The sequence below is a fragment of the Carassius carassius genome, chromosome 14 (assembly GCF_963082965.1).
Source record: "Carassius carassius chromosome 14, fCarCar2.1, whole genome shotgun sequence".
Lineage (NCBI taxonomy): Eukaryota > Metazoa > Chordata > Actinopteri > Cypriniformes > Cyprinidae > Carassius > Carassius carassius.
In genome coordinates this window covers 32154152-32166932 of record NC_081768.1, presented here as the reverse complement: position 1 = coordinate 32166932, position 12781 = coordinate 32154152, and the positions used below count along the sequence as shown (strand labels likewise).

Sequence of the window (12781 nt, the reverse complement as noted above, 5' to 3'; positions counted from 1 at the left end):
CATGTTCTTCTGGACCATCAGAGAGCGAAACATCTGAAAATCATCTGTAGCAAGAACCGGCTGGAAAACAGTCTGATTGAAGAAGAAAACACAGTAAAGCACAGGCACACGGGCCGAGGATGCTGGATCTCATTCTCAGGACTGGGGCATTATTACTACAGTCAACTAAACTCTGACAGAGAGATCCAGCGCTCAGATGACAATAAGATGTGTGTGAAGTTCAGCATCAATAACAGAGAGGGACCGTCACAACACTAGAATCAACATAAACTACTGATAAATCTCTCTGTTTGAGCTGAAAAGTAACAGAATGTAATTGCAATCAATACGTGTTTCAAATGAAGCAAGTTTAACGCTTACAAACTTATAAAAAAAATGTAAAAGAGGAAGGACCAATTGAAACATTAAATAGGTAAAATTAGTTTCATTCTCAGTTTAACATTTGGTGCAAAGGATGGAAGGTGCAACAGTAAAGAGGAAGTAACGCTGTGCAAACTGTAAAGTGAGACTAAAAATACTGGTGTGCATCCATTGTCCTAAAGAAAAGAGTGGATGCTTGTTGAACACTTCAAGGAGTAAAGAACTGGAAGCTTGAACATCCCTGGAGGTGTGATCCACAGTAACTCTGTGAATATCTCAGTGCTGTGTCCTCAGCCAATCAGGGCCGGTGGTTTCCAGGTCAATCTCACCGGTGAACCTCACTAACCCAGTTAACTAATCTCCGTCGACAGCCTTAACCTGCATGTGTCACAGCGACCCAAGCTTCCTCTCGCTGCAGGAGCTGCAGGTTCAGAACTGAAGATCTCATGAAGCAGCCCAAACCAACAGCATCCAGAGCAGACCTGATTCAAACATCAGACACCAGATCCATGCAAACTCTTCTGTTTATATATCTTTCCATCTCATGTTTAATGCAAGAGCTGGCGAGATCATGAGTGTGTCCGCCATCTCCATTCATCTGTGCAGAACAGTTCTCTGTGCTGCTGGAGGTTGTGAACTGGTATTTATCTTACTTTTATTAATGCACTAATACACACTAACATGTAGTGCAATTGTTTTACCATTTACTGCACTTTGTCAAGCGTGCCACACATCTGATGTGAAGCGCTGTGCTGCGGCTAAAGCTAAGAATACACTACGCAAACTTCTGCGGTTTACTTTCTGGAGAAGTCGACGCTAGCTGGCAATAATCAGAGCCAGTCTGCAGATTTGAGCTAACAGATTCAATAGAACATCACATGATGATCACAGACGGCTCTGATTCCAGAAAGTCATATTCTCAGCTGATCTTACAACATCTGTTCCTCATCTGTCAATGACTCCGTTATCTGGATCCAACATGATCTTGGATTGTGGTTTTGTTCGCGTGTCAAGTTTTGGTCAGGTGTTTTTTTAATGATATGATGTCATGACGTTGCTGTGTTGCCGCCAGCCAATCACTGCACTGCTGACTGTGTTACATCAGAACAGTCATCTTACATTACTTCATCCAGAGATTTGAATCAAATCAGATCAGCCAGAGCTCAGTCATCAGATCATCTCAGATGTATAAAGTGAGGTTTCTGTGTCTAGACGGTGATCTTCAGTCGAGTCTTCCAACAAGCTCTTCAAACTAACAGAATAATGAACTGAAGGTTTGCACAGACATGTCTTTCTTTCCAAGACCAGAATATGTTCAAATAAATCAGGTTATATATTTCAAGAGGAAAATCATTAAGTGTATAGGTTACAGTTAAACAACTACATATTTCCTTATATTTCAGAACTGAATAGCACGTGCTATAAAATAGTATGAGCCGTTAATACATACATATCCCTGATAATACAGGTCTGGAGATGTCTACTTGACGTCTGCATTTAGATCTGGAAGAAGCGTTTATTAGAGTGTTTGCAGTACGTCTGGCAGATGTCAAAGAGACGTCTATTAGATGTCTTTAAGAGGTTTATGAATGTTTCGATTGTCTGTCTGATGATTGTACATGATGTTTGTCTTTACGGTTTAAGCGATCTTTAACAGACATGTGTGTGCTATCTGGGTACAAATCAAATCAAATAAACTACAGGCTCCTGAAACGGCAGCCTCTGTTCCTCTGAACACAGAGTCAGAAACAAGTGCAGGGCCAGAGAAAAGCCCAGCCCAGATCAGCACACTGATGAGGTCTCGTACCTGCAGGGTCTTGGTCTTGCTGAAAGAGGAGCAGGCGTCCAGGAACTGCTGCTCACTGATGCCCACCTCCTGCATGTGGTTCTCCAGCAGACGCTCCACCTCCACAACACAACAACATCATCAGAACACAGCATCACACACACACACAGAGACACACACACACACACACACTCACCAGCTGCTTGTACTGATGATGGATGTCTGTGTACGTCAGCTTATTCTCATCCTCATCATCAAACACTGAAACCACACCGAACACAACAGCAACATTACGGCAAGCTGTTTGAGCTAAAAACACTCCCAGTGCTCCTCATCACTGCATCTTCACGTGTAACATTTACAATAAATAGAGAGGCCTCTAAATCAGTTTTCACTCATCATAATTCTGATTAACATAGAAGCTCTCTGATTTAATTCTTACTAGTAAAAATCCAGTTACGACGAGTAACGCTGGGAACATTTACGGCTTGCCATACAGTATGCACGGTGATATACAGCAGCGTTATTTCATCAATCGAAACGTGAGGTTTATTAGTGTTGAAGCGCGCACGCGCACGCGTCTGCAGCGTCCTGCGCGTCGCGGCTGCGTCTAATACCTGAGCACTTGTTGTCCATGAAGTGTGCCATCGGGATGAGCCAGTCTGGGCTGCTCAGGAAGCCCGCGATGCTCTCCAGCACCCACTCGCTGTCATCCGCCATGATCACTGGAGAGACGCTCTCATCGCCGCGCGCGTTACTGCGCGCCTGTGGACACAAGCTCGTTACAAACACACGCGAGCGCACGAGCCACGGACACCCCGGATGTGTGCAACATAATCTGCAGCCGTAGCAACCGATGCGTCACCGCGAGCGTCACTTCTGCTTGTTCTCCGGGAGTCCCGGACACCGGGAGCAGTGCTCGGCTGCGCAGCGCCTCCTCCAGCGCCGGAGCCACGGACCCTGCGGGACTCGAGCGCTTCTTCTTCTGGATCTGATGGATGATGATCTGATCTCGGATTGGTTGGTTCTTCGAAGCTCATCCCAGAGTTGTTGTCATAGCAACAGGTCCGTAACCTTAACCCTGCTCGAGAGCGGCTTATTTCATCTAAACAGGATTAGTTCGCGTCTTTTTAAGCAGAATTAATAATTAAACTCTGTCGCAGTTATTATGGAAGTGTCTTGATGGAGCGCAGGGGATGCAGACTTTTAAGCAGTCACGTAATAAATCTGCTTCTTTTTTGCACATTTGATGTTTTATAATATTTTTTTCATGTAAATGTGTCAACTTTTTCGTCAGGCGTATTTTTAAATTATGTGCATAAATGTTTATGCATGTTAGAGTTTATAAATATATATAAAATCTGTTTTCATTTTATTTCTTATATAATTTTTTTTTACAAAACTTATGTTTACTATGTTAAGCTAACTGTTTTAAAAAAAAACATCTAAAGACTCATCTTTTTCGCCAGCACTTATCCAACTAATACTAGCACTACATTTTCATATTCTTCTGCCTGCAGTTAAAACATTCGGAGAATTAATCATTTCTTTTGCTTAACCTTTTTATCTACAATTATTCTAAAAATAATTTTTATGTAATAAAAAAAGGTCATAGGCTTGAGTAAATTTTACAATAATAGAATAGTGACTGTGTAGTATTTTAAGAGGTGAAAATACTGTTAAATTAAAATGGCATGAAAAGCATACCAACTAAAGGTCTATGAAACATCAAGTTAATAAAGCTTATTTTAAACAATGGCACTTACATTTTTTTACTAAAATAATATTGCAACCATATAGTCTATGAATGAATGAAAATGCATATTTTTCATTAAAAAAAAAAGAAAAAAAGAAAATTAGAGAATGGGCTGCTTCAGGTGCTTGGATTTGTACTTCAATATAATGAAGTCTCATACACTAGAAGTTAGCTACATTTTTTTTATTATTAATAATTAATAATTCAGCAGCAAAAGATACTCTAGAAAAATCATGGCTGCACAATACTTTTATAAAAGCATTAAACATTTAGTTAATTATTTAGGGGGGAACCAATATAAAAGTGAATAAGTGTAGGACTAAATCAAATGTTACAAATTTTACACATTTCTCTTTGTATTGCTGTAAAATACATTCATGTAAAACAAGTAGCCTAAAAATATATAATATTTATGTTTCGACCCTGTTTAGGGACCAAAATAAGAAAGCTGTTCCAAAGACAACAAATACCACAGTAGCCAGGGTAAAAAGTAAAAAGAATAACCAAAAATACAAAACAGCAAGAAGTTCAAGTTCATTTTATTTGTATAGCACATTCACAACAGCCACTAGGTTGACCAAAGTACTTTACAGAAGAGGAAATTATAAAAACATACTTACCAGATAAAAATATGAACAACCTGTTTAAAAAAATTACAGCATAACAGTAATAAGAAAAACGAATTCTTCTAGATGGAGTGTATAAATGAAGGATTCAGAGAGGTAGACAGGAGCTAGGTTATGTAAAGATTTATGAACAAAGAGTAGAATTTTGAAGTCTATTCTCTGATGAACCAGCAACCAGTGTAGAGATCTGAAAATTGGAGTGATGTGTTCATGTTTGCAACACTTCACAAGAAGTCTAGCCACAGCGTTTTGGACTAACTGAACGTGTGCAATCTGAGATTTACTAAATTTTTAAGGAATTGCCGTAACCTAGCCGAGATTTCTAGAGTTTTTGGAGTGAGAAAGTCTGTGATTTTAGACATTAGATGAAGTTGATAGAAACTGGATCCGATAACAGAGGAGATATGTGTATCAAATTTTAAATGCTGGTTGACAAGAACACCTATGTTCCAGACCTGTGAATATCTAAAACTGATAAACTGTCCAAATTAGGACGTATATACTGAGAACTTTCTTTAGAACCAAAAACAATTACTTTGGTCTTGCCTTCATTTAGGAAGAGGAAAATTTGGGCTAGCCATGCTTTAACCTCCTGTAAGCATTGCTGAAGAGAGGTAATCACTTCTGAATTGTTTCTTTTGATTGGTAGGTAGATTTGAGTATAATCTGCATAGAAATGAAAAGAGACACCATGTTTCCTTAGAATAGAGCCTAGAGGTAGCATATAGAGAGAAAATAGACGGGGCTAGGATTAGGGATGGGACGATAACCGGTTTTATTGATAACCGTGATAAAATGTGCTGAAGGTTAGTAATATCGTTTAAAAATGAATTATCATTAAAACCGTGTTTGATTATCGCGGTTTTAATAACTCACTATTAAATCATGTCCAGCCAGCAACAATCTGACGCAAGCGCAGCGCACAATGTTTTTTTTCGAGAAGGAATGGCGAAAGTCAGTGACTTTTCTATGCTTTTCTATGCTTCTACACTTTTCATTGTAAGGAAGGAAATGCCACAGAATTTAATCTTTCTTTAAATTAAGTGCATAGAGTTGCTTGTTTTATTAGTTGTTTGTTGATTATTAAATATAAAACTTGCTGAAATGTTTTCAGTGTGAGCATCAACTATTTTTGAACACTTTCATCTCGTTTCAACAAAACCGTGATAATATTGATAATCGTGATAATTTTAGTCACTATAATCGTGATATTAAATTTTCATACCGTCCCATCCCTAGCTAGGATAGAGCCTTGCTGAACGCCACAGGTCAGAGGTGCAGGAGAAGAGGGAAATCTAAAACAATAAGAACCACAGAGTCTCCAGAATCAGTGGAGAGATAAATATATTTTAACACTCTCAAGAGGGCAGACTCAGTGCTGTGAGCAGACTTAAAGGGTTAGTTCACCCGAGAATGAAAATTTCATGCGCATCTGTAATAAAACATCCCTCACACAGCTCCTGGGGGTGAATAAAGCCTCCCTGTAGTGAATCCATGCATTTTTGTGAGATAAATATTTTATTACATTTATTACGTTTTATTACAGATTTGTGTTGAATCAACATACATTAAAATAAATCACATTGCAGAGATATACTGAATCAGCAAAAAACAAAATTGAAATTATTAATAATTTCAAAATTGAAATTAACTTTCAAATACAGTGCTTGATAATCTATAATATTAATTATGCATCACCATTTTATGGTTAAAAATATCTGGAAGCACATTCAAAATTGTATGACAAAAATTGTATATGTAATTGTATATACAAAAGTGAAAGTGAAATTGAAAACATTTTCCCCCTTATAGTTAAAAGCAAGGAATTATTATTTTGAGAATAGAAAAGTCTCAGTGCAACACATAAACAGAGAAAAACATCTTAAAACAATTTATACTACATTTCCATGTGACATTAAGATGCATTTTTGTCATGTTTGTATCTCAAATGCTTCTCCTGTGAGCACCTATAATCATGGGAGTGCAGAGTAATGTGCACACGTTCATCATAAAAATGCATCTTAATAACAGGTGAAACCTGGGCCAAACAATAAAGAAAATATTTATAACCTTACCAAAGATGGTTTCGATAGAAAGCCTTGATTGCTATATTAACTCGAAGTGTTTGGTAGAATTGAAAGGAAACAGCTAACAAATTGATTGATAAGTTTAAGGTTTGCATGTGATCTTAAAAACATGTTTTTAGAGAGAATCGTTTGCCGTGTGCATGCTGCATGCTGGGATCTTGTTTGGCTGGAGTGTTTTACTGTAGTGGGAATGCCAGTCTCGTTCAAAGACAGCTTTCATCCGTTCAACTACAGTTGAGTTGTTCTTCACCTGCTGACTGATCACAACACCAACACCGGCGCTGTAGACAAACTCGTCGCCCACCCAGTTTAAATTCCCTGAGACACCAGAAACATGGTTTTAGGAGAAGAAATTATTCAACATGTTTTTTCCCTCAATTCAAATCTCAATTTACAATATGACATTAGCCGCTTAAAGGTTTAGTTCACCCTGACCTTTACTTCTGAGCGGTGCATTGCACAAAACTGAGCTCATACCTCATCCGCCCGGGACTGCTGCTGTGTACAACTGTGAGTGCAAGCTCGATTAAAGTGATTATTACGCTTTGAATATGGATAGCCGTGTGAGACACTTTTTTTAAGGATGGGCGATTTGTATTTTACTTCTTTTGTTGTGCAACGATAGAGCTTGAAAGATCAAAGACCAAATATCATTTTTTATTATAACTCTGGTTTTTGTCTGAAAGAAGAAAGTCATATACACCTAGGATGACATAAGGGTGAGTAATTCATGGGCTAATCTTCAATTTAATCATTGCAGAGGATGTTCTCACCTATATACACAGATCTGTCTGTCACCATGTATCTGTTGTGATTCACTCCATAGAGATGTCCATTGCTCTGCTTCAGTGGAATGAAGAACTTCTACAAAGAAGAACAGAGTACATACTCCGTCAGTTTTGGTCTGTATGAGTGACAGCAGTCCAGCCACACAAGACATTTATAGCTAATGAAATGATATCATCCATGTCACAGATTACTTGATGAATGTTGTATCTGGTCATAAACACAACTGAAAAAAATGGACTGTAGCAAATCATATTTCGTATACGTCTGTTCAAATAAACTGCCATTGACTTGCACCACTTCTATATTTTGTCTTAAATTAAGTGGTAAGCAGCAATCAGTTCCTCTGATTCATCATCACTTCATTTAGTTTTACCACCAAAAATATTTATTCTGATTCATTCAGTGTGTTTCTTGAAGCCAGTGGCTGTTAGCTCTGATCGCAGGGATCCGCACAGCTGCTCATTTAGCTGATGCTATCTGTGTCTATAACTGCATCACATCTTCATATCACAATAAATGAGGAAGCTATTATACAGAGCCCATAAGCAGACATGGTCGGTTCACTTAGTTTTGTTGTGGCCACGACATCATAACTAGTGGGAACGTGATAATACAGGTCCTTCTCAAAAAATTAGCATATTGTAATAAAGTTCATTATTTTCCATAATGTAATGATAAAAATTAAACTTTCATATATTTTAGATTCATTGCACACCAACTGAAATATTTCAGGTTTTTTATTGTTTTAATACTGATGATTTTGGAATACAGCTCATGAAAACCCAAAATTCCTATCTCAAATAATTAGCATATTTCATCCGACCAATAAAAGAAAAGTGTTTTTAATACAAAAAAAAGTCAACCTTCAAATAATTATGTTCAGTTATGCACTCAATACTTGGTCGGGAATCTTTTTGCAGAAATGACTGCTTCAATGCGGCGTGGCATGGAGGCAATCAGCCTGTGGCACTGCTGAGGTGTAATGGAGGCCCAGGATGCTTCGATAGCGGCCTTAAGCTCATCCAGAGTGTTGGGTCTTGCGTCTCTCAACTTTCTCTTCACAATATCCCACAGATTCTCTATGGGGTTCAGGTCAGGAGAGTTGGCAGGCCAATTGAGCACAGTAATACCATGGTCAGTAAACCATTTACCAGTGGTTTTGGCACTGTGAGCAGGTGCCAGGTCGTGCTGAACAACGAAATCTTTGAAAAATTTAATCCAGCTTGCAAATGTGCAAAGGTAAAGCGTTCCATAGCTTCGACGCTGCACAACTAAAAGCCCTAACACCAAAGGAACTCATCTTGAAGTTTGGAACTGACAATAAATGTGCAGAAGATGAGCGCAAAGAGCGCAAAGGAGTATACAGATGGAGAAGATCTGAAAGATAATGGGGTGCCAAATTATGAAGAGCTTTGTAGGTAAGATGTTAAATTTTGTAATCTACATGATAATGAACAGGAAGCTAATTCAACTTAAAAAGAATATGAGTTATGTGATCGAAAGTATATGAACGAGTAACTTTTATAGCTGCTGAATTCTGAATTAACTAGTAATCAATGAAGTTGTTTTCCAGGAATGCCAAATAAAAGAAAATTACAATAATCAATTCGAGATGTAACCAGTGCATGAATACGCACTTCAGTACTATGTTGAGAGAGTGAGGAACGAAGTCAAGCAATATTGCATAAATTTAAAAATGCAGAACTTTAAATATTACTGATATGGAAACCAAACGAAAGCAAACCATCCAGTATAACTCCAAGACTTTTCACCCGGGCAGAAATATTGACTGAACAATTATCAATGAACAAGGTAAAGGATTGAGTTTTAGATAAGTCAGGAGGGGGATGAGAAACATTAGGTCTAGTAGAAATTTACACTTGTGTGTCATCAGTGTAAAGATGTAAATTAATAACATAGGAACAAAAAATAGGATCAAGAGGAAGAATATAAATTATGAAAAAAAGCGGACCCAACACCGACCCCTGTGGAACGCCATGAGTAACTGAGACAGGACCTGAACGTGTATTCTTAATCTGCACAAATGGTTTTCTATCACTTAAATAAGATGAAAAACAATCAAATAAACCAAATATCAGCTATTCCTATGCAAGCCAGCCGTTCCAATAATACTGAATGGTTAATAGTGAAATAATATCTAACAGAATAAGAATGGACAGAAGACCAGAATTAGCAGCTAGGAGAAGATAATTTATAACCTTAACGAGAGCTGTTTCCGTACTATGTTTGGGTCTAAAGCCTGACTGAAAATGCTCGTAAATGTCATTACTTTGCAAGTGTGATTCAAGTTGTGCTGCTAATGTTCTTTCAAGTATTTTTGAAATAAAAGGGAGATTAGAAATAGGCCTGTAATTATTTAGATCATTAGTATCAGGCCAGTCTTTTTAAGAATTGGAGTGATAGAAGCCATTTTTAAAGAAGAAGGAACAGTAGCAGTTGACAATGATGAACACACAATAGCTGTAATAATAGAAGAAACTGAATGGATACAGGACTTCACTAAAACAATAGGTAAGGGATCAAGTGAACAGGTGGAAGTCTTAGACTTCATGATCTGCTTAGTAATATAATCAACTGAGGGCAGCTCAAAATTAGAGAAAGTACTTGCAGACCAACAAATATGGCTAAGTCCATTTTGATAAACACTAGACATCAAAACAGAATTAACCAATTCATGTGTGCTGTCAATCTCAGAATTTAGAAAATTTGAATGAGACACACATTGACTGGGAGAAAGTGAAACAGTATTGTGAGGTTTCAACAGTTTGTTAACAGTACTGAACAAAGTCATTGCATTAGACTGTCCATTAGCAATAATATTTGCATAAAACAATGATTTAGCTCTTTCCAAAGCTGTCTTGTAGGAAACCAGATGCTCAGAATACATCTGCTTAAGTATTCCAAAGCCAGTTCTTTTGCACTGTCTCTCCAATTGGTGACCCAAGGCCTTCTGATGGGGGAGTTCAGAAGTATACCAAGGAGAAGGGTTAACAAATGATACATTGCGGGTTTTCAAAGAAACCACAGTATTAAGTATTTGAGACAGACTGTTGTTATAGGAGTGTACCAAATCAGATATAGAAATAGAAAAAAAAGCGCTGGTTTACAGAGTAATCCAAACCAGTAATCCAATTCCATCCAAACCATTAAGGTCAATATTTTTTATATTACAGAATGAAACAGAGCGTTGAGGTTTAACTCTTGCCAAAGAAAGAGAAATATTAAAGAATATAGGCTTGTGATCTGAAATAGGAAATTCAATTGAATTAAGGTTATGAGGTATAACACCTGAAAAGCATACAACATCTAAACTATTATAACTATTATTATGTGTTGGAAAGTTAACATACTGCAAAAGCTTGGCACTGTCCAGAACCGATTTAACATCATTATATTGAGTGCTAGCAGTATTATCAAAATGAATATTAAAATCTCTCATCAACATGGCATTTGGAGACAGGGACAATTTTTTTTTTCTAAAATAGTAGAAATTTCACTAAAAAAAAAAAAAAAAAAAAGTATTCATAGCAGATGCCTCTGGTGGTCTATAAATCACAACAAGAATAGTGGGAATCAGACCTTTAAGCTGAACAGCCAGAAGTTGATGGCTCTGATATGGAAATCGGACAGACTTTATTTCGGTCATGATAAATAAGTGCAAGACCACCTCCCTTACCAGAACAACATGGTTTACATACATATACATATCCTGATGGTTCTGTTTGATTTAAATGAAAATGGTCATTAGGTCTCTGTCTCTCAGTCACATACATCAAATCAATATTTTGGTCTTCAATGAGATCATGGACGAGAGACATTTTATTAATGAGTGATCAAACATTAAAAAGTGCAAAACAGAGTGCAGAAGGCATGTAATCTGACCTGGGCAATGGAGTAAGCACTTCATGATCAATGGACCTCCCAGCGTTTTTAGGCAGTCTTGAATTTGTAGACCAAAAGGACCAAATTTGTCTACTGCAATCAGGATTAATAGAAGTGGTTTGGATATTTCGGTGAGATCCACAATGAATGTATTTCAGTCGGCGTATGAGATCCGGGTGTTTAAGCAAAAACAACGGAGGTTTAGTTAAGAATTTAAATTTATACATGTCTGCCACCGAGTACATCTATGCCAATGGGTTTATCGGTTCCGACACACGCTGTACGCGATAAAATTGTTAATCAGTAATGTAATCAAATTAGATTACTTTACTTATGACGGCATGTGAAAAGTAATCAGTTTACTGTAAAAGTAAGTTACTTTACTTTTCAAGTTCAAACCTAAAACATTTACTACAAAAGTAATACTCATAGTTATTTCAGTAATTTAATTTTGACTGAAAAATTACACAAGTATCAAAAGAGCAACTTGAACAATCACTTGCATTGTTTCCTGATAACAGCAAAAAAGAACTTAACATTTTTCAGAATTTTTGATTGTACAGATAAGAGCAATACATCATTTGAAACTGTAAAAGGTCTACTTTTATTTGTATACACTCACAATATCAACAAAGGATTGTGCTTTTTTAAAAATTTTTTTTAAAGAAAACAAAAAGGGAGCACTTCTTGCAGTGATATCTATATGTAGTAATATATATATATATGGTCTGCGAACATCTTTCTGAAACGTCACTAAAATTAATGGAAACTCAAATACTTGACACACAAACATGAGAAATATATGTAAAGCTTGATGCGTCTTTTAAATTGAATTAAATCATGTCAAAAACTAATATTCTCTGATAAAGTAATCCGTATGAAACCAACGAGGTACAGTCTCTACTGTCTGAGCTCATCTATAATGTTGTCACACCCATGTGCACACCCATGTCACATTCTATAAGATAATCATCCATGTGAGACGTGCAAATGTAAAATCCCACATCACCTCCGTTAACAAAGTGTAAGATTTATAATTAGTGTAAGATTTATAAGTTAATTAATGATACGTTTGGTTTTTGGAGGAAGACACTCTGAGAGGAATAAGCCTTGTATTTAGAATGCTAATTTCTAAATGAAATAGAACATTTTCATATATTCATATTTTTGATAATATGATAGTTTACTTAACAGCAAAAACCAAAGATTTTACAGTACCCTCGCTGTAACATATGGCTAGTCCTCTCCTACCGTGCTTTGAGCTAAAGTTTGTTGAGCTATTCACCACCTGCTGGATGTGTTAATGGGGCTGACAAGACGTGAGATGTGTGGATCCATGTGCAAGCTTTTATTGGACAGAGACGTGGTCATTACAGGCCTGGGTCAAACAATGGCAAACAGGTATATAGGGGGCAAGACACAAGAATAATCCTAGGGGAAGCGTGGGTCTACGATGAACGAACAATATCCAGAG

General features: G+C 37.1%; 2 protein-coding genes across 3 annotated transcripts in view; both read right to left on the bottom strand.

Annotated features, from left to right (window-relative positions):
• Nucleotides 1-3106, bottom strand: part of cfap36 (cilia and flagella associated protein 36) — a 13167-nt gene extending 10061 nt beyond the window's left edge. For both annotated transcript variants that reach the window (XM_059565586.1, XM_059565587.1), the window contains exons 1-4: nucleotides 2764-3106; nucleotides 2343-2407; nucleotides 2168-2266; nucleotides 1-72 (exon numbers count right to left, since the gene is read on the bottom strand). The exon at nucleotides 1-72 is cut by the window's left edge and continues 43 nt beyond it. In XM_059565586.1, the coding sequence (XP_059421569.1) occupies nucleotides 1-72; nucleotides 2168-2266; nucleotides 2343-2407; nucleotides 2764-2866 (339 nt within the window). In that variant the 5' untranslated portion in view covers nucleotides 2867-3106. The remainder of the gene's footprint in view (nucleotides 73-2167; nucleotides 2267-2342; nucleotides 2408-2763) is intronic.
• A 3432-nt stretch (nucleotides 3107-6538) lies between these two features.
• Nucleotides 6539-12781, bottom strand: part of LOC132156652 (inactive phospholipase D5) — a 61157-nt gene continuing 54914 nt past the window's right edge. Inside the window, exons 9-10 of the mRNA XM_059565585.1 lie at nucleotides 7389-7479; nucleotides 6539-6933 (exon numbers count right to left, since the gene is read on the bottom strand). Of these exons, the coding sequence (XP_059421568.1) occupies nucleotides 6731-6933; nucleotides 7389-7479 (294 nt within the window). The 3' untranslated portion in view covers nucleotides 6539-6730. The remainder of the gene's footprint in view (nucleotides 6934-7388; nucleotides 7480-12781) is intronic.